The sequence below is a fragment of the Bos grunniens genome, chromosome 8, assembly GCF_055505025.1.
Source record: "Bos grunniens cultivar Pamir isolate PY7600 chromosome 8, Bosgru_T2T1.0, whole genome shotgun sequence".
NCBI classification, from domain to species: Eukaryota; Metazoa; Chordata; class Mammalia; order Artiodactyla; family Bovidae; genus Bos; species Bos grunniens.
In genome coordinates this window covers 54,246,519-54,274,461 of record NC_141172.1, presented here as the reverse complement: position 1 = coordinate 54,274,461, position 27,943 = coordinate 54,246,519, and the positions used below count along the sequence as shown (strand labels likewise).

The following is a 27,943-nucleotide window of genomic DNA, read 5'->3' as shown; positions in this document are numbered from 1 at the left end:
GGACAGCACCCCATAATCAAACATTAGTGTTTCCATAGTCAAAAAAACACACACGCCAAACAAAAACCCTATTTGTTTCCACAGATTTTTGGATTTCAGAGTAGTGGATAGGGAAATGGGGGCCTGCCTAATCTTATAAGACTCTGAGTATTCATTTTATCTCGCCCTCTCTTTTAAAATAGTTTTAAGAAAAACCACAGAATATGATAATTCCTGATCCAAACTAAGCAACTGCCAACTTCTGCACTAGGGTGGCCTTCCTCATGCACTACGTCTTTACAACAACAGGTTACCTCAGATCCAGGCAGGGTGAGTTCAAGCTAACCAAGATTTCACTAATAACATTTTCTTATGCTACTCAAACGGAGAAGGCAATGGCACCCCACGCTAGTACTCCTGCCTGGAAAATCCCATGGATGGAGGAGGCTGGTAGGCTGCAGTCCATGGGGTCACTGAGGGTTGGACACGACTGAGCGACTTCACTTTCACTTTTCACTTTCATGCATTGGAGAAGGAAATGGCAACCCACTCCAGTGTTCTTGCCTGGAGGATCCCAGGGACGGGGGAGCCTGGTGGGCTGCCGTCTATGGGGTCACACAGAGTTGGACACAACTGAAGTGACTTAGCAGTAGCATGCTACTCAAAAGTCATTAAAAAAAAAATCAAATTTAAAAAATACATAAAATAATGTCTAGTAGGCAGTTAATGAATCCTTGGAAAGTATGCAGTATGACTTTCCTAATAAATTACCCAATGAATCACTAAATACCTGTGGCTGTGTGGCTAGAAAAGGCAATAAGCTTTTAGAAGGGTCACCTTAACAGAGACATTGAATCTCCAATTCCCCAGAGAACTCCACCACCCGGTAATCTGAAAGCTAGAGATCTTCGGACCTTCTCAGTGCGTATGTCCTGTTACTCGAAGAAAAAAGTCTGTGCCCAAGAGACCTTTGCCTCTGCTACAGCATCCTGCATGAAGCAAGCACTTTATCTGACAAATACCTAAAAATCCAACAAATATATAAGCTATTTTCATTTGCACACCTCAACATGAAGAATAATATAGTGTTTATTGAACTGGCAGATGAACAGTTCCTTTCATCATACTGGATAAAGTACGCTGCTGCTGCTGCTAAGTCACTTCAGTCATGTCCAACTCTGTGTGACCCCACAGACGGCAGCCCACCACGCTCCCCCGTCCCTGGGATTCTCCAGGAAAGAACACTGGAGGGGGTTGCCATTTCCTTCTCCAATGCATGAAAGTGAAAAGTGAAAGTCAAGTCGCTCAGTCGTGTCTGACCCTTCGCAAAGCCCATGGACTGCAGCCTACCAGGCTCCTCCACCCATGGGATTTTCCAGGCAAGAGTACTGGAGTGGGGTGCCATTGCCTTCTCTGGATAAAGTATACTCAGAGACTTATTTTTAACTCATCAATACACAATTTTCCCCGGATTTAATCTGAATTTTTAGATGTAGACACAAGCTTGGAGAGCTCCTGGTCCAACTACTCTGACATTGAGTGAATGTTGAATGAAATTCACTCAGTGGGGTCCAACTCTTTGCGACCCCGTAGACTATACAGTCCATGGAATTCTCCAGGCCAAAATATTGGGAGTGGGTAGCCTTTCCCTTCTCCAGGGGATCTTCCCAACCCAGGGATCGAACCCAGGTCTCCCGCATTACAGGCGGATTCTTTACCAGCTGAGCTATCAGGGAAGCTCTAACCTTAATACAACGTAAAAAAGCAGGTGTGGGACTTGTCCGAGGTACTGCAGCTAGCAACAGGAAAAGCTAGGATTAGAACAAGGTCTGCAGATGGTTTCCAATTCAAGTTTGTAATTGAATTCTGCTGATAAATAAGTATGTTTATCCAAGACAATGTATACAGATTAAAGGCTACACAATATTTTTGGCCTTATCTCATTAGCCTCACAGAGTCATAAGTTTACAAAGGTTCTAATTGTCAAAGAGGCTGGTTTACACCTCTAACTTGATGAAACTCATCATCCCTGGATCTTTGGTAAATACACATAATTTCTACTTTGCATCGTATTTTCATGTATTTCTGAATATAGTTCACATAATTCCTACTAATTTCTATAAGAGACACAGGAACTGAATAGAGTACAATATAGCTCTCTCACTTATATCACAACTGTATTACTCACTACTTGCTGTGCTAACAACTTACTGATCTGATGATGTTGCTGTTGTTGTTACTGTTTAGTTGCTAAGTTGTGTCTAACTCTTTGGGACCCCATGGACTGTAGCCTGCCAGGCTCCTCTGAGATGGATCTGATACTCACCTTTATATACAAATAGGAATTCAAAAGAGAAATTTCATTTAGACCATCTGGTTAGGTTAATCTTTCAGTAATCCTCCCTCTGAAATTTCTGAATTTCATAAATGTAAAGAACTTCATACACTGCCCACATCTGATTCTACAGGCAAAAAAGCACCCACAATTGTACAACTACACAGGTATAAATTTAATGACAAGCCTACAAAATTCAGAAGTAGGATAATTGGAAGGATGCCTCATCTGTAAACTACTGGGATAGTACAGGCTCTATGTAAGTTTGTTTCCAGAAAAGGAAATAAAAGGTAAATCTATCAATAATTATATATAAATTCAAAATACAGTAGTGTCTTACAAAAAGCCCAATGAAGATATAACAACAAGTGATCAGGACCTGTGATTATCAAGTTGAAAAGTCCCTACCATGTCATCTTGTCCCTTGCTGTTATCAAAGTTCAGTAGTTACAGGTAATTACAATGAACATCTTGAAGGAAAAGGAAAGGACACCCTGAAAATGAGGTAAGACATGCAGATAACATGGACCTAATGCTGGTCTGCAACACATGGTCTGGATGCTCTAGTGGTCTGCTGCTGCTGCTAAGTCGCTTCAGTCGTGTCCGACCCTGTGCGACCCCATATATGGCAGCCCACCAGGCTCCCCCATCCCTGGGATTCTCTAGGCAAGAATACTGGAGTGGGTTGCCATTTCCTTCTCCTATTGCTATTATTTCCACTGTGGATATCTTTCAAAAGATGCCACAAACTTAGTTAATTCTAGGCAGTACAACAATAGCACGCAAATAGTAATTCTGAATTAGCTAGAATACTATTTTGAATACATCATATTGGCATTTACTGAGAACTGACTAGAGGCCAAGCACTTCACAAGGTACTTTAAACACACTGTCTCATTCAATCTTGTAATAACCCAATGAAATGGATAACATTATTATTATAAAGAATCTAACTGGGAGAAATTGAGTAACTTGCAAGTCTAAGAAAAATTCTGATTTGAACCTAGATCTATCCAATTTCAAATCCATTATCTTTCAATTATACCACTGTTTGAGTCATGGCTAAAACCATCACTGTAACATGGATTTATGATGGAAAATGCATCTTCAAACATAGGAAGTAAATTAAAATACTGAACAAGTATTGCTCAACAAGTCTGAAGGAGCTCCGACATTTCATTCAGCACACCTGAGTGTATAAAAGAATGACACCAAGCTCCAATTAACACACTGGGGCTTTTACACACTAATGCACTGCCGTTAAATAGTACGTAAACAAAATACTTCATAGGGTGTATCATACAGTACACCATAAACTCTAGGTTCAGAAAAACCTGAGTGGTCATGCAACCCAGTGGGAAACCTGAGGCTTACAGAGAATAGAGGGCATGTCCAAGGTCAGATAATGTGGCAGATCCCCTGAATGTGGTGCTCTTTCTACCATATCCCTAGTTGGCTTTTTCCCCTCCTCTTTCTATATATTTTATTTTAAAAAGTAATAAAATGCACTCAATAAGTTAGACTATTGACCCAAAATAATTTCAGTGGTAACAAAAGCAATAATTTATTTACTTCTCGGTTGTGTCTTTTCTGGAAAGGCCTTGGGGAGCTAGAACAGTGAAACATCTTATTAATTAGAGTATCTAAAATAAACATCAGTGGCGATTAACAGACTATCAAATACGACAGTAGAATAAAATGAGCATAAAATATTGCCTCCTTCCTGCCAGTCCACCAGGGCAATCTAGCTTTAAGCATCCTGCTTCATGAGGCCTGTGATCCAATGAGTTCACAGTGACTGGGACAAGAGTCTAAGGTACCATTTCTATCACCTCACTTGACCTCCGTAATGTAAAGCTGAGAATTGTGCTTAAGACAGAAGTACATGACTAACCAGGGTGGTACTGACACTGCTTAGGAAATGAAAGAGAGAGGGATGGTGAAGCCCCCAGTCACAAAGAGCTGTTAATGACTATACACTCTGAATTTACAGGATAGCCTGATATCATGCTTTATTTTTGTTTTAAATTAAAGTGGTTTGTTCAAGGTCAGATAAACAAAATTTAATTTCTGTGTATTCAGTTTAGTCCAGTCACTCAGTCGTGTCCGACTCTCTGCGACGCCATGAACCGCAGCACACCAGGCCTCCCTGTCCATCACCAACTCCCGGAGTTCATTCAAACTCATGTCCATTGAGTCGGTGATGCCATCCAGCCATCTCATCCTCTGTCGTCCCCTTCTCCTCCTGCCCACAATCCCTCCCAGCATCAGAGTCTTTTCCAATGAGTCAACTCTTTGCATGAGGTAGCCAAATACTGGAGTTTCAGCTTCAGCTTCAGTCCTTCCAGTGAACACCCAGGACTGATCTCCTTTAGGATGGACCGGTTGGATGTCCTTGCAGTCCAAGGGACTCTCAAGAGTCTTCTCCAACACCACAGTTTAAAAGCATCAATTCTTCGGCGCTCACCTTTCTTTCTCACTTTCTCTCTTTTCTTTTTCTCTTTCTCTCTCTTTCCAACTCTCACATCCATACTGGAAAAACCATAGCCTTGACTAGACGGATCTTTGTGGACAAAGTAATGTCTCTGCTTTTTAATATGCTGTCTAGGTTGGTCATAACTCTCCTTCCAAGGAGTAAGCGTCTTTTAATTTCATGGCTGCAATCACCATCTGCAGTGATTTTGGAGCCCAGAAAAATAAAGTCTGACACTGTTTCCACTGTTTTCTCATCTATTTGCCATGAAGTGATGGGACCAGGTGCTATGATCTTAGTTTTCTGAATGTTGAGCTTTAAGCCAGCTTTTTCACTCTCCTCTTTCACTTTCATCAAGAGGCTCTTTAGTTCTTCTTCACTTTCTGCCATAAGGGTGGTGTCATCTGCATATCTGAGGTTATTGATATTTCTCCCGGCAATCTTGATTCCAGCTTGTGCTTCTTCCAGCCCAGCGTTTCTCATGATGTACTCTACATATAAGTTAAATAAGCAAGGTGACAACATACAGCCTTCACGTACTTCTTTTCCTATTTGGAACAGTCTGTTGTTCCATGTCCAGTTCTGTTGCTTCCTGACCTGCACAGAGGTTTCTCAAGAGGCACATCAGGTGGTCTGGTATTCCCATCTCTTTCAGAATTTTGCAGTTTATTGTGATCCACACAATTAAAGGTTTTGGCATAGTCAATAAAGCAGAAATAGATGTTGTATTAATTCTTTGCAAGTAGACTCACAAATCAGCAAGAAATACTTTTGTCAAGCCACTGGCCCTCAATTTGGTATTTTAAAAGAAAAATCTCCATCATACGCAGGCTTCAACTTAAGTTTCAAGTTATCCTCAACAAATTGATTCAGCACTGGAATCAAGCATTCATTCCTCTGTGATTGTCACCCAACTATCCTGTCTGTTCTATTCTAAAGGTACCAAGTTGTCCTTTTTGGAGGGGGAAGGGTAGCAGAAGAGGGACAAAATAGAGAGACTGGGAAGGAAAACTCAGAACTGTACACAGGGGCCTTCTAAGCTATGAAACACAAGAGGTCCCTCCTCAACCCTTGTCCTAAAGCTCCAAAAGTCAGCTGATAAGAGTAACAGCCAAAACACGGGAAGCACAAGCATTTGTTTTTTCACCAATTAATGAAGAGCAGTAAGCACAGACACAAACATCATACATGCTTATAGACACCAAAGGTAGAAAGTATCACTAAATGCAGTGGTTATAAAAAACAAAAAACTTACCCTTGCTTCTCCATGAAATGACAATGATATCAAACTATAAAACCCAAATTAGGGAATTTTGTTACTGTAAGAGTATTCCTATTAATCTCCAGCAAGTGGATGAAGCTGCAAGTTAAAATCTTTGTCAGATTTTTCATCTACGTAGTTTTTAACCAGACAACAGATTCCGAGCTGTAAGAGGAGGAGGATACATCTGCTGGATATGAGAAATTTGACACAAAAACACACACAGGATTGTGTAATGACATTCCAAAAGGCTGTGAAATAAAAATGGCCTCAAATTATCATTTTGGAAGTCCACAAAATATGAAGTATGAAAAACACACACCACCCATGCAAAGAGCTTACATTCTAAGGACATGAATGTAATGTTCTTAGAATTACAAAAATGATACATCCTTTTGTGTGACTTAACAGTAAGTATTATAAGTACACAAAATCAGCATTCATTGAGTCTGAATTTTTTTGGATCTGACAGACAAGAAAGATAAGCTCATACATACTTTATTAATTGTCTTCCTAAGTGGGAGACACTTCACTGGATCTCCTCATACATGTCTCTAATCCTCTCTCTAAAAACCCTATTCCAAGTAAGACATTAATACATAGGATGATGTTTCCATTGATCCTAGTGTAGAGATGAAAAGGACAACTCTGGGGACTCAGTTCAGTTCAATTCAGTCGCTCAGTCGTGTCCAACTCTTTGCGACCCCATGAATCGCAGCACACCAGGCCTCCCTGTCCATCATGATCTGCCGGAGTTCACTCAAACTCACGTCCATCAAGTCGGTGATACCATCCAGCCATCTCATCCTCTGTCGGCCCCTTCTCCTCCTGCCCCCAATCCCTCCCAGCATCAGAGCCTTTTCCAGTGAGTCAACTCTTCGCATGAGGTGGCCAAAGTATTGGAGTTTCAGCTTTAGCATTATTCCTTCCAAAGAACACCCAAGACTGATCTCCTTCAGAATGGACTGGTTGGATCTCCTTGCAGTCCAAGGGACTCTCAAGAGTCTTCTCCAACACCACAGTTCAAAAATATCAATTCTTCCGCGCTCAGCTTTCTTCACAGTCCAACTCTCACATCCATACATGACCACTGGAAAAACCATAGCCTTGACTAGATGGACCTTTGTTGGCAAAGTAATGTCTCTGCTTTTCAATATGCTATCTAGGTTGGTCATAACTTTTCTTTCAAGGAGTAAGCATCTTTTAATTTCACGGCTGCAGTCACCATCTGCAGTGATTTTAGAGCCCAGAAAAATAAAGTCTGACACTGTTTCCCCATCTATTTCCCATGAAGTGATGGGACCTAACTTAGTTCTAATCAACTCATCTGATTACCATCTGATTAGTCCAGGTGACTGTGGCAAATCACTTAACCAACCGTGTTCCACTTTCCTCAATCTAACTTGGAGATACTAGTAAACTCCACCTTAGGAGGCTGTTTTGAATAAACAGAAAGACGGTTGGAAGGACTTAGTCGGCGCAGAATAAATGCATCTACCATGCTAATTACTTTTTATTATTATTGTCCAAGATCACAAAGAGAGCAGGCAGTAGACCTGCCTAGAACCCATGACAGTGGCTACAAGTGCATGTTTTCACTCTATACTAAGCTGCCTTTTAGACATTTTCGTTAACTTCCAGGAAAGCAGTAGACCCTGCATACGTCATGCAAAAGGATTGCAGAAGCTGAGGGCAACAAAGAGGAAGACAGGGTGCTGGGCCCAGGGACACCAGAAGCAGGAGCCACCAACCAGAACTGCCCAGTCTATAAGCTGCATCCCTCTGAGGGAAGGCAACACAGCCAGGATTGTAACCAACTGTCAACCAGGGCCAGAGGCCACCCAACACTACTCACAGGTGACAATGGCCAATCACTGTAACTGTATTCTGAGCCTGTGGTTTCAGTGTCTGACAATAAGCCAAATTTAAGTTATACTAGAATTTTAATTTTTCTTAGGGGAAAGTTATATATGAGATACTTTCTAGATACAAAAGTAAGAGAAACCAAAATGTGCAATGTAGGGAATCAGACAGAAGCATTTCATCTGGGATGGACTCCTCCCACAAAAGCAAATACTTCTTATGGACTTCTATAGAAAATAATCTGAAAAGGAAACAACATGTTAAAAATCATGTAATATATTCCAAAGGTAAACAAACATTTCTAAAATCACTTACTGCCAATTCATGTATATGGATTCCAGGAGGTTAAGTAAATCATGAAGGAAAAACCTCCAAGACTAACCCACTTATTTAGCCTTAATGGAATTGGGTTTCCTTCAATATTGTTTTAAGTAAGTGGATTTTTGGTTGGGGTCTAGAAATTGTGTGGTTATAGGGATATTTTTGTTGTAATGGTGTTTGTTACAGTCAGATTTGATTTGTACATCTCCCAAAACAAATGTTATGACAACCAGAAAAAAATTTGGGAATCTAGGCCAAACAAAACTAGGTCTTTAAAAATTTCATTTCTTGTAAGATGCAAAGACTGTACAATTCTCTGTCATATTTATTCTGAATATCAGTGATGCATCCTCTACATTTTTGAAAGCCAAAGGCACATAATTTATAGCAGGGTTTCTGAAACTATGCCCTTTTCACTGGTTGTGGCATTTAAGGTTTGTTTTCACACATCTTGTAATGTTCTAAGACTACCCAAACTGACTGGAATTACATTTTTAAAGCATTTTTAGTTGAGTCCCTGAGCTGAGTGTTCTGCAGCCCCCCTGCCCTCCCTTGTACTTGTTGCTGTAACAGAACTCTAATTGCGGCTGGAGAAACTTTCCACTTAGTCTACTCCTTCTTAGCATTTTTTGAGCTAGAGAGATGTATATTCCTTTTCCTTATCTTTTAAATAGAAATAAATCTCTACAAAGAAACACAGTTGGTGTTTAGTTCTGATAACCAGAGAAATGTGAGATTCCAAATCTGAGCTAATACACTCTCAAAATGGCATCTCGGGTAGGAAAAGGGAAGAAGAAACAAAGACTTCAGAATTCTCAAGCATAGCTGACCCCACAAAAGCTTCCTGGGCCGTCATAGGAGACGTCACTGTTCTAAAAACAACGTCTGGCGACTGGTAAAAATGGGCTGCCCCAAATACAGCCTGGTGGTTTTCAGGTACTCTCTTTCACAGAAAGGGTGATCATTGATCACCCAGGAAAATGGTTCTAAAAATCCAGACGAGGTTAATTCTTAGAAAACAGAGTCATTCTGAAAAGACATCTCAAAGGCTTTGCCAGACAGGCCCTGGCCCCCATGGGCAGCTAAACTCCTACCTGCCAGGGTCCCTCACTGCCCATCCCCGTGGGAAGGAGGCCTAGTTGTGCCAGCACTCTCCCTGGAGGGAAGCACCACCCTATGCCCAGTGTAAGCCTGCTTCTAGAACTCTGGCCTCTGTCACTCCTACTAAGAAAATGTAACATTTCCTTGGACTCTGTTGGCATTGACCCTTTGAGTAATCTAACTGCACATTCTGGGCACCCTCTCCCCAAAAGGAGGGGTTCCTTATTTCTGTAACCCCTGGAAGACAGATGTGTGCAGCACAGGCCATACGACATCTTCCAGACTGACATTTTTATAGAGAAACTGAGGTTAATCTTGCTATTGGAAACACAGCAGATGGGTAGCACCCTGCGAGAATCCTTTTTTTGTCAACATTCACCTTCAGGAGCACACACTCAAAGAGGGGTGGGGTGCAGTCCGTCACTTCCTCTGCAGGACCCAGGCCTGTGTACCCTCTGCATCCAGATGATGCAAGTGTCCTTGTTCCCTCAGACGCACCCTGCCAAGCCCAAGACCGACCAACTCTCACCTCATGACACTGCTGTGCACTCAGCCTGAAGAGAAGGAGCTGCAAATAAATCAGTATTACGGCTCAGGGATGTGGGTTCCTTCCCCAGCCAGCCAGCCTTATGACAGGGATTAGGTCTGTGAGTAGTAAACTGAGTAGGAGTAGTAGTAGCCAGAGTCCTGGCTGCTCAAGAAGCACCTGTTGGGTCTATCCCTCTCCCCACACAATGAGAGGAACACAGGATCGTGACAGTCTATGGCCCTGGAGGGAGACGTCCATTTTACAGATCATCTGACACGAAGATAAAAGAGGCTCCCAGCAAAACTCAAGGTAGACCATAGACCGTGATCCTCAGGTCACTCCTCTGGCTAGTAAGGAGGTCACTGTCAGGCTAGTTAGCAGCTTCTCCAACCAGCAGAAGCACACAGTGCTGGCACAGCAGGTGAATGGCTTTTAAAACCATGATACGGGCTGACAGGACCCCGTAAGGTTCTCCTCGTTTGGTCTCCAATTTCAACTATCAGGAGTAGAAAGTGGTTTTGGCTCTAAAACATATAAAAGTCACGTTCTCTAAAAAATAAAAAGGTCACATGTCACATTCTCAGTCGAGGCTGAACTATCTGCAATAATGAAATTCCCTTTATATTTAAATATGTGTTTAGATCGGGTAAAGTTAATTCTCAACCATCTGCACATACAAAGGTCCATTGTGTAGATTTTCTGCAGCAAAACTTTAATCTCAGAATACTTTCCTCCATAGCCTGGCACATTTCTAGTTTTCTGCTTTCTGCTGTCAGTCTTGTACTTGCTGTCAAATGCAATTTAATTTAAATATGAAACCCCTCAAAAATACATGGAACCAAGTTACTTTCAAATTATCCATACTGTACACTAAAAAAAAAAAAAAAAGGGCAAGATTCACTGAGCATCTACTAAGTGACAGGCACCTGTGAAAATGTACGTTACCACCCTTCAGAGCAGAAAATAGAACATGAGGGATTTAGCCTGCCCAAAGCTGGTAAATGGCAGAACGCAGGGTTTGAACCCAGGCCACCTGAGTCTACAGCCTGCTTTTCTAACCAGCATCCCTGCATGGCCTTTCATCTGCAGGCTGGCTGGGGTTCATAGGGTGTCATGTGCACCGATGTGGACAGGTCCCAACACCCACTGGCTTCCCAGCATTGAGAAATGTGGTTCAAACCAAGTGTACAAAGAGACGACTTGAGTCACCCTTTACAAGGGTGTTATTTTAGCTTTAAGAGCACAGCAAACATGAATACTGCTCCAGGAGTGAGTGGGAAAAGAGGAGGAGGGAAGAGATCTGTCTGTAAAACCAGTCTCTCCAAAACATGCTCACCCTTGTGGCCCTGGCCACAGCCTGAGGGGTGAAGTGGGTCCACCTCTTTGTCTTGGCCTAAGTGAGGTTCTCTGGAACTCATTCCTTTCAAGGGTAAGCTTTTTACTGTATTTTTGCCCAGGGTCTTTTGTAATTTTGGCATCATGCTGAGTCAAGTCTGTGGAGCCTTAATCTCTCTCACTCTTTCTGGCTTGTTAACAATGAAAACTTTTTGCCTTACTGTCTTTGCATATTTTCTAACTTGCATGATTTCACTACCACCTCCCTCGGGTCTTCTGTAAGACACATCACCTACTTGGTCACACAGATGTGTTTATCCCCAACTCAGTCTTTTCAGGGATTTCTTCCTTATGAACTTCAGATCTAGGTCTCTACACTTACTTGATCGTCTAGTGATAAACAAAATATCACTCTGAGTTGCAGTTCTTTTTGACAAATTTGCCCATGAAGTTGCCACCCACCTCCCAAGGGATTACTAGTCTTTAGGACTAGAAATGTTGCAAAGATTAAAATAATCTAACATTCCTTCTATTAACATAAACTCAGTAAATTCTTCTCCACTAGAATTCCTTAAGATTTGGCCAACTGAAACCAAAGAACAATTACACAAACGTACATATATTCTTTTTGTCACTGGCAGAGGAGGAGAATCCAACAGATAATGCCAGAGAACAGAACACGGTGAAGAGGAAGCACTGGCTGCCTCCCTGCTCTGACGCTCGGTGAACGAGTACCAATAAAAGGACGTCTTATTGATGGTACCCAGGGTGCTCTGGGCCAAAATGGGGACCAAACACAAAGACATGGCTTAGCAGAACCATTCAAATACATTTCGGTACAATTTCCATTATCATAACATGGAAATGCACTGTTCCAGAGGGTGCTTTAACTTCCTAATAAATGCAGCTTCTGTCTATCTTTGCCCAGGTTTTATAAACATTTTTCTGGCCTTACTACATATTCCAAATCCTTTACTTGCCAGGAAGGCAAATTCTTTGACAGTTATCCACCTCATGCATTGTGGGAAGTCTTGCCAGTTGGTGCTTTTAGACAACTCCCAGAGACCTATTTAGAGGGACCTTTCTCCAAAGGCCACCCACCTCCACTGACCATCTGTGCAATGAAAACACACTCTGTAGACTTTCAGTCAATACGCAGAGAGAGAAGCCTTCATTGTGAGGCATTTCAAGGGGGGAGAATATGCATACAAGCCTCAGCCAAGACGACCTTACATTCTGGTTTATGATAGGGAAACTAAGGGAAAATACATGCACAAATGAAGCCTGAGGAAGACCAAATGCAAAATAAAATCATCGAGCAGAAGGACAGTGGCTTCTCCGACACTCAATCATTTTCAGTCACACTATGTTGTCCAGTAACCTGCACTGATAATTCCTCATGAATAAAATGCCAGCATTATCATCTGCAGCTATGTTGTTGACATGCTTTTGCTATTTCACTAAAAATACTATTAATTTTCTGGCTTCACAACAGCTGAACTACTCCCCATTTGAATATACAAAAGAGTATTTTGTTTAAACCAAATTAAAAGCGTTCCAGTAAATGACTTCCATTCTGCTAGCTATACTATTTTAGCATATACTGTTTTTCTTAATCCTCCCTACCTCCATGTCATGCCTGTCATCTCCCAAACCCAAAATACTTCCATTATTAAAAAAATATATTTTTAAAGCTGGGGAGGGGCAATCCAGAAATGATTTGTTATAGCATTCCTGGCCAGCACCACACCTGAAGGGCATTAAGTACAGTGCAGCTTTTTTAAGGTTATAAGACACGGCGGCCTTCTTAATTCTCTCACCTCTGTAAGCCAAGGTACATAAACAGCAAGCTAGTTCCCAGGTACCTGAAAAGAAAACAGTTCTAGACACACACACACAAACACACACACGCACAGACATGACCTTCCATTTCCCATCTAGATAAGTTCCGACATCCCCTATTTAAATCAGAATGAAAACCACTACTCCTGCCAAGCCCTCCTGGCATCTCACCACTTTATTTGTTCCCATTTGTATCTAATGCTTTTGTCAACAGTTCAACAAAAGTCAAAGCAAACAACCCACTGCAAACACTGGGGGTAACAGCAACAAGCAGGAATTCTTCACAATTATCCAGCCCAGCTGCTCTGAGCTCCTCCGGGCTGCTTTCATTTACAACAATGTCAACAAAAGGCTGAAACCCAATAACTAGATGGGTCAATACGGCCACTGTATACCCTCTGGAGGAGGAAACGCTGCACTCCTCCTTCTCTGCTTCAGCAAACATGTAGAATAATGCAGTCAGATGGACAAGTGCTTGTCTAATCATTTGTTATGTGAATTATTCAACGACTTGCCCAGTAAACTACTGAACAGCGCTCTTTAAATATTTCTGTGGCACTTCCAGCTGTCCAACCATGGAAGCACATGAAAGGGACAGGAGCAGATGAAAACAGAAATCATGACCCGAGTTGGCTCCAAGTGATAATCTTTAATCTAAGAAAGCAGAGTCTTTACAACTAATCCTTTTAGGTCTGACCTTGCTGGGCACTGTCACTACAGATCCATACTTCCCTGTGGCCCAGACTGAGGGTGGGGCCCAGTGAAAAGCCATTCAGGGCAACCCATGACCCTGGTGCCTTTCACAAGCACTGTGAACAGGTACAATATACACTGATGATTTTTAATGAAGTATTTTAAAAGCCTCGCTAGGCCTGGAGAATCCCAGGGACGGGGGAGCCTGGTGGGCTGCCGTCTACGGGGTCGCACAGAGTTGGACACGACTGAAGTGAGTTAGCAGCAGGCATGTTCTGCATGTGTGTGGGCTCAGTTGTGTCTGGCTCTCTGCGATCCCATGGACTGTAGCCCACCACCACAAATTCTCTGTCCATGGAATTTTCCAGGTGAGAATACTGGAGTGGGTTGCCGTTTTCACCTACAAAGCGAAGTTTAAAAGTACCTTTTGTGAAGATGATATTTGACAATGTCAATTCTCTGGCCTAATTTTGAATAAAATGTCAATGTTTATTTAATAAAGAACTATTCTGAGATGTAACAGTTTCAAATCCTCACTTCTCTTTCTTTTCTCTTAAACATATGGCTTGTGAAATCACATACAAACCAAAGAGCTCGATAAGAGGGGACTAACCTAGGGTCTGGGCACTCATTCAGTTTTCTCTTAGGACCAAGAGGACATGTCCACCCACACCCTCTGCCTACCTCGCTCTAAACCAAGAGCTGGGTATCAGGACCCTGAAATTTCCTGCCCAAAGGCCCACATACAAAGTCTTTTTCTTGGAGTCTCCAAGAAAAAGACTATTAGTGTGAGCACACCCAGACCAAAGGGGTGCCACTGGGGTGTAAGGAAGCTTTGACATGAGAGTTGGGGCATCAACAAAAAAATATGTGAAGGCCCACGTTGTCTGGCAATGAACTCCTATGGGAGCCTGAGAATTGTGAATTCAAACCTGGCCTTTCAGATGATTATGAAGATATATTTATTAACTGAATTTATAACTTTAAAATACTTAAACATACGATTTGAGGGACTCTATTTGTAATCTTTACCAGATCCCACAAAGGCTAAGGGTTGGCCTAACAGGAAAGTATCGTGTACAATTTTGGGAACCTCATCTTTTGAGATTGTCCCATCACCAAACATTCCACTGCAATACTGTGTGTGTATAAGAAAATGATGTGAGAAATTTTTCCCTTAAGTACCATTTGTTTTTATAGATTCATATATCCACAACAGTAATGAAAGTATGATTTTATTTCTATTAATACTTTAAAAACATATTAAGAATTAAAAAGTTAAAAATAGAATTCAAGGATTATTCCTAATTGCTGCACCAGTATATATGGTAAGAATAAAATATCAGGATGCTGGAAATCTGTTCCCTTCTATATTATTTGTGTTCTCTTTCCTTTTCCAGCCTTCCACATCCAGATTACAAAATTACTGCTTTTAACACACTTAACATCTGTCAAACACAGATGAAGGAAACAGTAGAGATTCAAACTCATTCAAACTCATTTCCTCTCCTCACTATAGCCAGCTTACTCACTGCCATTTACTGCTGTAGAATGTTCATTTCTAACCAGGAATATCCAACAATTCTTAGTTTGGGACATAAAGAATTGTGCTTTCAAAAAAACAAATATTTGTCCAGGACATGAATTCTACTCCCTCCTAAAGGTCTTTCATATTTCCTGTAACTGTTGTATTTCAGAGGCTGCCTTCAACTAACAATTACAAAGTTGATAAACTTTTAAAAAAAACTCTTGAAAGAAGAAAATTCCATCTGAAAGTAAAAGAGGCTATTTACTGGAGGCAGCAACAGAAAACTTTTTTTTTTTCCAATCAGAGAAACTACTTGAAAAGCAAATGAGTGGAATTCAAACATCCAGAAGTCTGATAATATTTTAGCTCTATGGCCCAATTGTTTCACTGATTCCTACAAAATGGTATCTGAATAAAAGTAAAAGGCACCATCAAGATGGGAAGCCTACAGAACTTTGCCACTGGCACTACCCTTGGTGTTTGCTAAAGGTTCCCTTTTTGCATGTATTTGCACACTAGCCCCGGCAGCTTCCTCAGAAGATTGCCTTTAGAAGCTAGTCCTCCCAACAGCACAGACTAGTTCTATATGTACATTTTAAGGGAATCTGGGACTAACTGGAAGCTCAAAGAAATGAAGAGGAACGATTCATTAATGCATCTTTTTCTACTCAGAAGGCAGCATATCCCAAGTTGCATACTTCAGCAGGAAAACATCTTGAGGGGCGGGACTATACCTAATTTTACTATGCAGCCCAATGACCCAATGCAGGCCTATTTGCCCTCTAGCTGCCAAACTGACAACTACTAGCTTACTTTAAATAATTTAGAAGGCACTGCTCAATTTTCAAGTTCATCTGTCAAGACCAAAAGGTTGCGAAATCAGAAACCATTAAAATAATAATCTTTGTTTAGCTGTCTAACAGGAAATCAGGAAAATCTCTCATCTACAGAGGTACAGTTGTTCCTTTTTAACAGCCAAAGGAAAACATACAAATTGACAAGGAGTTCTTCCTACTTATATGCCCCTCAATATTAATGACCATCAAGCAAATCAAATGGACTAGCACGAAGCAGAGTTTTGTCTAAGACATTTATGAACAAAATTTCTCACTTCACATGTTATACATAACAGACCACAGCCAGCATGAGACACTTTATAGTAATAGTCTTCCTTCATCCCCAGGAAAGAGGGCTGACCCCTAAGGGAGAATGGAGACTGAGGAAAAAAGGGTAGGAGAAAAATAGGTAGAGAAGGAACTAAAAATGATGAGGGTGAGCAAAACAGTTTACAAGGGAGCATCTGCCACTGACAGGAGGAAGGGAATACACACAGTCTGTGGAGGGTGCGCAGTGCGGGCAAGAACTGAAGACACTCCCGTCAGGAGTGGGGGAGTAACTGCAACTCCAACAGTACCAAAGTACTGTTCCTCAATGTGCCTCTGTTTAGTCACAGTTTGCTCTCTTCTCCCAAGGACAGAACTGTCACCAGCTCAATTTAAAATTTCTCTAAATAAGGTCTGACTAGGTTACTATCAGATTTTATTATCAAAACAGATTCCAGCCTAAACGTCCGATTCAGGAGTCTCATTCTGACTAGTCCAATATGGTTTGGTTCTAATCCCTGCAGCAGGGACTGGGGCTGGTACAAGGATGTGGAATAAGTCAGAGACCTTTCAGGTCCAGATAGCTGTGGTATAAACAGAAGTGATTATTTCAATTTTCTCTACAGGTTATTTTTTCAGGGCAGTCCAATAAACCCAATAATGCCCAGATTTACTAGGACATTTTTTATTCATTTCCCTATATACCTGAAGGTATATAGCCCTGAGACTGCTGTGGGGCCAAACACCCGCACTGCTTCATGCAACACTAGGCTACATCTCCCTTCACTTGCCGCTCCACCATCCACTTCTGGGCCAGACCCTGGGGAATACTCCAGATTACCCCTCCACACATAGTGTCACAGGCACAAGCCCACATGGGCCAATCAGTGCCAAGAAAAGAACAAACTAAAAAAGATTAATTCACAGATGTTCATGCATTTCACATACACTGTGCCCCATGGTCCGTTGCTAGGGCAACAGGAGACCACCAGTGCGCGCTTTATTGGCTTTATGAAGTGCGTCTCAGGGACTACAGTCCGAGAAATACTGCATAATAATACTGAGGCTTTTCTGAAGCCTTGTTTTCAGTGTTTATCCACATTTAACCTTCTGAGTAGTATAAAGAGCATCGTTATGCACAGCCTTCAGACCCGCCTACCACCACCTCAACTTTCTGTTTAGAAACATTAGAAAGTATATCATGGGGGTCCATTCTGGGAAGATTCATGTTAAACTGCTCAATCAATTCCACCAGAAAGAAAAAAAAAAGGCCTACACCCATTTAAAAGATCACTATATTAATGCAGTCGACCATATCAACCATTAACAGTAAAGCTACAAAACCAAAATACACACATGCCCCTTATTTTCTATGCATCAGGAGAAAGCTTTGCTTTTGAATATCAGGGGTCGGTTTTAACCAGATAAAACAGCTGAACCAGTAAGCCTGTACTGAAGTCTCTCCCTGACCTACAGAACTTTCTATAATGATGGTACTCTCCCATGGTGGCGCTGGCATGGCAGTTACAAGAGCCATACATGGCTGCCAAGGACTTGAAGTGCCACAGTGCAACTGAGGAACTAGATTTTTACATTTTATTTCATTTTAACTGATTTAAATTTAATAGCTTGCTGTGGCTAGTGGCTACCATATTGTACAGTGCAGTTTTATTGGCTTACCAGACAACTACGTAGGTTTGGAAAAGTTCATAAATACACTGTCTCTTCATGCTTTTAGTTTCTGCTTAATTCATAACATACAAACTACAAGTAAATGTACACAGAACAGTATTCAGGACTGTGGCTGCCTCTTGCTGTGTGGCTCCAAACAGCCTTCGGTACTCAGCCTCATCAGCCTGGTTCTTTGTCCCACAGGCCCCAGGGATGGAAGAGTGACTTCCCTCCTCCCCCACCCAGGGTGGGAGGTTAAAATCACAAATGTCACAAGTCTCAGAGCAGTAGCACAGATCAAGTGTTAATCTAAAGGGAAGGGGTGGGTGAGGGGGCAGAATACAGGCTGGCGGGGGCAAGGGAGGATCTGGAATGAAGAGGAGAAAAATAAAGCCAGTGAATAGATCAATAGAAGCAACAGCTTACATTCAGATTCACAGGAGAAAGAACACACCGAGACAATCATTTCCTGGGAAAAGCTCAGGCCTAATGAGAATTTACTCTGCGCCTTTATGTGACAACCAGCCCTTTTGTGGCACGGGCTTCGTGACTGACAGGAACCCAGGGCCCCTTAATAGGATTTCCATATTATTTCCAACACCTGCCCAGAAGTTATTTGTTTACATTGAAGGAGGCAAGACTCTCAAATCAGACATCTGCTTCTAGTTCAGGCATATCTTAGGAAACCATCTAGAAAGCAGCTTTGTTACCATGGTGACATTTTTATTTTCCCCCTTTAGATGGCTCAAAACATTAGCATTTCCAATTTTATTTTGTTGTTCAAAAGGCCAAATGTCACTCAAGAAAACAGAAGTTTAAAGAAAGATAAATGAATTCTCAAAAATTTCTAAAATAATTAAAATGGCCATAAGGAAGAATAAATAAAAATGAGGTGTTGCTATATTGCCTACTGGCTTCTCTCACTGGGTGGCATCACTAACCTGTTAACCTCCCTTTGCCCTCCCCTTCTCTTAAATATGAACACTCAGCAACTTGAAAAGTATCGATTTGGGAGGGAAAAGAAAAAAATTCAAGAATCCTTAGGGTATGTATGATACAATTAAATAGGGAGTCCATTTTCATGAAAAAGAATTCCTCAAGCTCACCCTACAGTCATGGTGAGGGACAGGAAAGGGTAAGCTTGTCGTGAACATCAGTGGCTGATGAAGGGATGGAATATTAAACAGTGTGAGGGAAGAAAGGTAGACTGCTTGTGAGGAGACTTCATGTAAGTGTATGCTGCTGCTTTCCCCATTTCTAGTGAGCAAAACCAGAGGCATCACTGAACCTAGGGATGGGGGGAGGACGGGGCTTAGCCACCAATTACATCTAAACAATAAACTGGAATTACAACTATCACACATAAACAGGAATTAACATGACTACACTAGTTTTGTTTTGTGTGTGTGTGTGTGTGTGTGTTTGGCCATACCATGTGGGACCCAGGATCTTAGTTCCCTGACCAAGGATCGAATCTGTGTCCCCTAAAGTGGAAGCACAGAGTCCTAACCACTGGACCACCAGGGACTTCCCGAAAGTTCTATCAGCTGACACTTAAAATGCCTTTTTAAAGTTGTAAAATTTATTACACACAGAGATATTTGGACTAGTTCTGAATAAGGAATCTGACAAACTCATATGATTTACTTTGTTCAGTTTTTAGATTCAAAGTAAAACAACTAAGTATTCAACTCTAAGATTTAGTTTTGATTTGCTAGACCTAAGCAGCATTTAGTTTTGAAATACGATTTCATTAGTTTCATCTAACAGCAAGTTTATTAAAAGAATCCAAAACTCTTGCAGCAGGTATTAGTCAGCCCTCAGCAAACTTCCTTTCCTCTTTCATGAAGCTCAAATCTTGTTCAACCATGTCCCAAGGCACCTGCCACGGTAATTATTAGATATGACTCCTCTTCACGTTCAAAATTAAAACCCTTGTTAGCGGCTGGCCCCCAGGTGCAGAGAATCTTTAACCCAGAAGATATGTGGAATACTTCAAAGCACCATAAAACAAAATATATAAGTTGGATAGAAGTAAGTGTTGCAGCAGAAATAACTCAAGAAATAGAGAAGTGAGGATATTGAGCATCCCTGTAGGTAATTTTATGATTTTTCCAGAGTGGGCTATGCTAAGTGTTACTATATATGAATGTAAAAAAGATGGTGAGGCATTCTTTTAAATAATTCTTTTGGAAGAATTATCTACATTTTGAGAAACAAATGCTTCTAAAATTCAAATGCCAGTTTAAACAAATAAATATTGAGCCCCCTTAAAATTTTAAAAAGATATGTTGAATAAAAACTTTATGATGTATTATTTTTGCAAGAGATGAAATGCAGTCTAATTAAGAAAATTAAGAGACATTAAACTTTAGGATGAAAATGTTTGTCTGGAAACTAAGAGGGTTGATTTATGGAGGAAAAGAATTAAAATGCCCTTGCCAAAAATCATCTGGGGAAGGCAGATCCCACAACCAGTCTGCCCCTGTTAATTAATATTTGTTCTGCCTCAGTGATTGGTAGAGGAGGGTGCAGCCAACACGGCTTCCCCAGTCTCACACTGATCCCTTCATGCTCACCACCTGAGGACCAGCTATGCCCTAAAGATATTTATTCATCTGTTCAACAAACAAACAATTACAACATATTTTCTGGAGTTAGGGCACCTGTTACATTTCACACATGTAAAATGCCTAGAAACAGGTATCAATTCAATATTGAACAAATTACTGCAACATAATCCCATAGACAGTACTAAATTCCTGATTATTCTATGATAAGGTAATCCCAAACAGGAGTATAGTAGAAACAAATGTCTCCACAAAGAACTAAAAAAGCAAGCATAATGCTAAAACACTTACTTTTAAATTACCATCTTATTTTGGAAAATTAAATCCTTGAAGGGTAAACTTTAGAACATTAAACTATTTCCCTGCCACTCAATACTCAAAATGAAATATAATTACCACCGTGCTTATTTGGCTTAATGGTATGGCCAACTGGTAGAAGTCCAGTTGAGTTACTGGAGAAGGCAATGGCAGCCACTCCAGTACTCTCGCCTGGAAAATCCCTTGGACGGAGGAGCCTGGTGGGCTGCAGTCCATGGGGTCACTAAGAGTCGGGCACGACTGGGTGACTTTACTTTCACTTTTCACTTTCATGCACTGGAGAAGGAAATGGCAACCCACTCCAGTGTTCTTTCTTGCCTGTAGAATCCCAGGGAAGGGGGAGCCTGATGGGCTGCCGTCTATGGGATTGCACAGAGTCGGACACGACTGAAGCGCCTTAGCAGCAGCATGGCCAACTTTATTGTTGAAATACCTCCTATGGTATAAGATTTGTATTGCAAAATTCACTTCTGGAACAGGACTGAATAACCGAAGAAAACAGTTACATTTCAAACTCTTGGAAAAATGCCTAGAGTAGTAAGTAACTGCTTTGAAATCCAGAGAAGTTAAGTGACTTGCCCATTGACACACAGCTGACCTAGAGAGATCCTAATTCTACCAGTTGGCCAAAAAGTTTGTTTGGGTTTTTCCATGTTACAGAAAAGCCCAAATGAACTTTTTGGCCAACCCAATAATACAATTTCCTTCCTACTCATCCTTGATTTGTCCTCCCACTCAGTTTCACAAAGAAGGTAAGATTCTTGCCCTTAAAGAGCTGAAAATTTAGTGGGAGAAACCCACGCTCTGTTGGAGCACAGGGCATCTAGGACACTACCCACTTGAAAATATATTTTTAAAAGTGTATCTTAAGCAATTACATGTATGTTTGGAAAATGGAGTTGGATTGCAAATACATGATAGTCTGTGTCTGAAAGTAAAAGCATACAAATAGGATCTTATCTATTTTATTGATCATCAGTATACATTTCTAAAAATGTTACTGCCTTGATCATTAATAAACTTCATTGAACATACATGCAAACCTAGATGTCATTCTTCTACCTATTCCCTCATCAGAAGAAAGACTCTTCTTGGTGCAATGCAGCAGAAAGTCTTCGTGACACCATTGGGAAGTACACAGAGACATTCAGAATATGGGCCACACTATAGGAAGGCTGGCCCAGGTTCTTCAACAAGTTAATGGCACAAAAAATTTTAAAAGGAGGGAAACTCTTGCAAACCAATTATTTGAAATAATCATAGAAATCTGTTTGTAGGCTAGATATTAGAAGCTAGAAGCTATCAAGGAATTATCAAGTGATCGAGGGCATTATGGTGACCAAAAAAATGTCCATTCTTTAGAGAAAGTGTTCATTTTAAGTACTGGAGTACACAAGGGTAAAATGCATGCTGGAATCGCCTCCTTTGAGGATAGCTATGGCTATGCAAACTTGGGCAAGGCCTCAATACCTCCAAACCTTTAATCATATACAAAATAACAAACAAAGCTTTCCTCACCAACTACCTTCACGATGAAATCTGAACTATGAGCTATGCATGCTCAGAGATCAGTGGGGTTGACTGCATAAGTAGGGTTTCACATAATTTTTCAATAGGTTAGAGTGGACAGAGACCAAGTTACAGCTCTTAATGACACACCCTTTCTTAGATTACTGATGTCTAAGGGAACAGCAGGAGATAACGCAAGCCCCGCTACAGTTTAGTTTGTTGGTGGTGTTTTGTTTTTTAATTATATCCTCTCTTTATAGTATTTTATGGATTTCAACTTTAGGCCTTTGTCTTCTAAAGTCTATAGGCAATTCCACCAAGCTTTCTCAGGAAGGATAAGATTACACAGGTGCATGGGGGAAGGGAAGTGAGTGTTAAAACCCCAACTGCCTGGGTTATCTACATTTTGAGAAACAAATACTTCTAAAATTCAAATTCCAGTTTAAACAAATAAATATTGAGCCCCCTTAAAATTTAAAGAAGATTATGTTGAACAAAAACTTTATGATGTAATATTTTTGCAAGAGATGAAATGCATTCTAATTAAGAAAATTAAGAGACATTAAACTTCAGGCCTCTCCTACTGGCCCACCCTTCCTCCTCAAGTGGCTTCTTCTCTGTTTTCTCCCACAAAGGACATGCCAAGTGGTTAAACATATTAAAGGCACTCTTTTCTGATGGATATTTCTTTGCAACAGTAAAAAGAGACAGAAGGGAATAAAAACCAAGTTACACAGGTCACACAAGACCCTGGAACAGAACCTTTCACCGTTAAATTTTAATGCATAAAGTGAACCAGCCAACAGAAGTAACCATTCTGTTAATTCAAGCTAAAAACCCACTTTCACCTGTAACACTCAACTAATGAGGCTAAAGGGCTTTCTTGGCCTGAATCGTACACTTCAATTTGAACAAAAGAGCCTTAGTCTAATTGTCCATTGATAAACCTTCACTGACAATAGAGAATAACCAGAGACAAGAAGAAAAAAAAAAAAAAAAAAAACCCAAGTATGATGCTGGAGTCATCTACACAGAATAAATACCAAAATCTAGCGAAGACAGGAAAAAGAGGCATTGCCATAGATACAACTAATATGCAGATCATTATGAAGACCCTTAAACAAAAACAAGGAATCCATTCAGGAGCAGGTAACACAGCAAACAGACCCACAGAAAAACATTTCACTTGAAAAATATCTTTATGTAAAAATTTTTTTTAAGTGCACTATTCATACTTACTATACCAGCAAAAATTACAAAAGCTATTAAGTTCAGGATTGGCGGATTGTGTGAAAATATACTCAAATATTGCATCTGGCATTTTTAAATGTTGCAGCACTTCTGGAGGTTCATTTGGCAATGTACAAAAATCACTAAAAACGATCATACTCTGATGATGCATATGGCACTTTGGGAAAGACAATCCAATGAAATAATGAAAGTAAAAACACCACCACTTCGAGGAAAACAATGTAATTATGCTATATTTTACAATCAAAAAACTGCAAATTCCTCATGGGCCTGACTTGAGGTTACTGCATGCTGGAGAAAAAAACAAGAATACATAATATACTTAAGAAGGACTTAGGAAGTAATAAGGCCAGCACAATAATACCAACTTGGGAGAGGCCATGGAGCTAATCAATAGTTGGTGATAGTGAATTTTGCCATTTATATTCAAGTTGGTCTTGATTTTGGTGGCTATTTTTTGCTAGGAGGTATAGGCCTTTGGGGTATAATAAAATTAATTTCTCAATTTCAGATTCCTACTAAATTTTAGGGAATCTGGGCTTCACAATACTTAATCCTTACCCTCACATCAGTCAATGAGGTGGAAACAGTGATGTGAGGAACCTAATGATATCCTCTCATGAACTGAGACCTCCAGCAGCTAGGGAGCTCCTGGAAGCAGATGGGAATGTCTGCTCTGTCACCACTGTGGGGACACCAACTTCTGCCCCTCAGCACACAGGAGGGAGGGGCGGAGGAAGATTTTATCACCTCAGAAAATATTTCATTGGTTTCACATGGATCTTTTCAAGATAAACTCCAGAAGATGCTGAAAAAGCTCCCACTCAGGAAGGAGAAGTAGGAACTTCTTTTGTGCTTTCTACCCTTCCAACTAAGAGCGTGAGTGGACCATGGTTTGTATTTCCTGCCATGTTCAGCCTCTAAATCCAGGGCTTACAATGGGCACATGAACGTGGGTACTGGATGGCCAAGTGACAAGCAGGTGCCTTGGATCCTTCCTATTAAAGCCCCAGAATACACACCATTCTGTTTCTCCTCACCAAATAAAATGATCCTTGGGTTCCTACAGTGCTTTCTCTTTTAGGTTCATATTTACATTCTCCATCCTTGTTGAAAAACGTCAGGTTCAAGTCTGCAAATAACAGGCTTATGAATGAACTTGGCTACTGGAGCTATAGAAAACAAGATCAATAAAGCCAACAGTACTTGGTTTAGTAGCCACAGAACCTTCAAGAAGAGAAAAGGAAGAAAAAAAGACCAACACTTTAACAAGGGAATTTCTTTCGTTTTTACTTGCCACCTAAAGGTAAAGCACCTTAATTACCTTAATCTTTAGAGTAAGTTTAAATTTATATTTTATAAGCTATTCTGAAATCTGTCCTGTTTAATAATCTGTAACATCAAGAAAACATTTTAAAGTGTCTCTCACAATTAAACCCATCCACAACCTCATATAAATCAAAATTTTGCTACCATATCAAAATGTTACACTGGGACTATATAACATTGCCCACATCCTCATTACATGCAACACTAATTACTACCAGCAGATTCAGAATTTTCTGCACATTAGAGGCTTTTAGAGAGCTATAAAAAATTTCAGGCACCATTAATTTAAATTTGTATTGAAATTTCCTTTTGACAGATGGCCAAAAATTACTTATTATTTAGAGTACCAGAGCAGCCTGTTTGCACATTAGAAGAGGAAAGGGAAAAATTAAAAGCAAGAAGGAAATTTATGTCACGTTCATTACCTGTTAAATGTTAAGGAGCATTATCCTGCATGAATAAATTATTTCATACAAGCCTGACTCCAGCTGCAGGCAACTGGCATGCTCCGGCTGATAAAAACCATCTCCAGTCACACAGCAGACAATCATAAAAAGCCCGTCTTAACCAGGAACCACTTATGGGAGGATGAGGACGATCGATGGAACAAGCAACTAACAGCTTTTCTGAGTGTCACAGAACACATTTATAAAAATTAGTGAACTATTTCACCTAGCAAAGCCACAGGACAGCTCCAAACCTGACACAGTGCAACTTCAATTCAAAAACGGTACCCAACAAAAATATCTATTTATAGCTACCATTCCACAATAAATCAAGGCAAAATCATCCGCCTCTATTTCCTTTTGCTTCTCCCCTGGTTTCCAAGCTACACAGATACTTACTCCCAGACTCATCTTGAATGATTATATACGATTTCAAAATATACCCTACTCTGGCGTGAGGAACTATAAAATGAAACTGACGCAAAAGTGTGCACTGGAGTATAAATATTTTCAGTCTTCTGGGAGTGGGGAATGAGAGGAGGCTTCTGTTTAGCTCACTGGCCTGCCTGTGAAGGTATGTATTTATCATACGAAGGCAGGGAATGGTTATGTCACTGGCCTCAGAATAACTAGGCTGGCTTCCCAAGGGCTGCTACCAGCAAATCCTGGTCAATGCCATTTACGTACTACTTCCTAAGTACATATGTGCAGAGAACTTACTACACTCTGATTAAGAAAGCTTTTGAGTTTAAGTATTGATGCTCATACTAACAACAAAGTACACAACTGTAAATGCAAAATTAAATAATTCAAAGTGTGCAGTTCCTATTTGTCAATGTTGACATTTCTATGGGTATGCAGATATCCTTCCAAATTACAAAGATTTTTGAAGGGTAAAATAGATATATTTTATTTTCTATCATTTAATGGCTTCGGGGAAAAACTCTACTTCCTCTTTATTATTAAAAAAAAAAATAAGGAATAAAGAAGCATTCAAAGTGATAGCACAGGTGGTTTCAAGGGAAGATTTTAGTTTCTGTATGCATAACTTCATTAAAAGCTCCAAGAGATGTAACTGCATATGCTCTAAAACATTCAACTACTGTAAAATACAACGAATTGACAGCATCTGTGCTTGAGAACTTCCTTTGCTTTCTAATCTATACAAAATATAAATGGCATGTATAACACAATTATCCACAATACAGCAGCATATTTACATTGTGCATGATCCAAAAGTTATCAAGCAATTTCATACTTTACTCATTTCCTGCCACAGTTGCCTGTTTTTCTTGTTTCCTTACTATATAAATTCAGGTATCCTTAGCACACCTCATTATGGTATTACACAAGCACATCCAAATCATTAGGCCCTAGAATACTTTTCCTCTTTCCCTATAACTTCTCTATAAAGACACAGAGGAGGCAGGTAAGACAGATGTAAAACCCAAGGAGAATAACTTGCTATACTGGAAACCAAGATGTCATTAAACTAAGAAACAAAACAAACAAAAAACAATTCATTCTGGTGAAGAAAAATGCTCTTAAACGTTTTAATAAAGAGTTTTGTAGGCTGGAACTGTTTCCCAAAATGTGTATTTCCTTATAAATAGATTTTTTCCCCATCATTACCTATCTTACAGCCAAAGCTTAACTCAAGAAAAGCAGTTATTCTTTTTCACATGGCAAAGACCTAATAAAAAGAGCAACACAAGCCAGATCTTATAATTCAATCTTGGTCTATAAATCTTGATTCTGATAGAGAAATAGGACCAATTTTTTCAAAAATCTCAAATGCACAACTGAAAGAATCTAAAAATGCAGTTCACCACTATTTGGTGAAGCCCATCAAATCATCTTGGTAAACCTCAAAGAATCCACTACTAGGTTTATTCAAATTGTTTATAGCCTGATGGCAAGTCATTCCTTCATCTGTAACTTTGAGTCCTACCTTGATGGAGTCTCTGTCTATAGGCAAAACAGCAGCAACAAGGGCAGGTCAAGAGGGGAGAAGAAGGCAAAAAAGAAAAGTACCAGTTAGTTTACATAAAATCACACACTTGTCAAATTTGATCTCTACTAAATAATAAATAACACAGATGTCAACTTTTCTGTAAAGTTAATTAATTAAAATTAATTACTACTTGACCAGATCCACAGAGCACCAAGCTACCTTTGACATAATTTCAGAAACCAAAGCTGGATATTCTTGTTATTTATATTCCTTATTGACTTTTCCATTTAAGTGTTTACAGACACGCCTCAGTTCTGGACCATAGCACTAAGATAACTATATGACAAACAGTACAGAGTTTCTAACATCAGAGAAGGGACATTTATGTTTATGTGATAAAAATCATTTACCCAAGATTATAATTCATGGTAATGGCACTGAAACAAGAAGAGATATGGGGTTTTAATTATAACCACACCCTTCCGACCAAGAACCACCCATTGTAGGACTAAGTAAATTCCCACAAAGGAAT

The 27,943-nt window shown here is 40.2% G+C and overlaps 1 protein-coding gene across 15 annotated transcripts in view; it reads right to left on the bottom strand.

The window, feature by feature from the left end:
• Positions 1–27,943, bottom strand: part of TLE4 (TLE family member 4, transcriptional corepressor) — a 167,152-nt gene that overhangs the window by 58,114 nt on the left and 81,095 nt on the right. For all 15 annotated transcript variants that reach the window (XM_086414356.1, XM_086414341.1, XM_086414342.1 and 12 more), the window contains one exon: positions 27,409–27,425. In XM_086414356.1, coding sequence (XP_086270482.1) covers positions 27,409–27,425 — 17 coding nt within the window. The remainder of the gene's footprint in view (positions 1–27,408; positions 27,426–27,943) is intronic.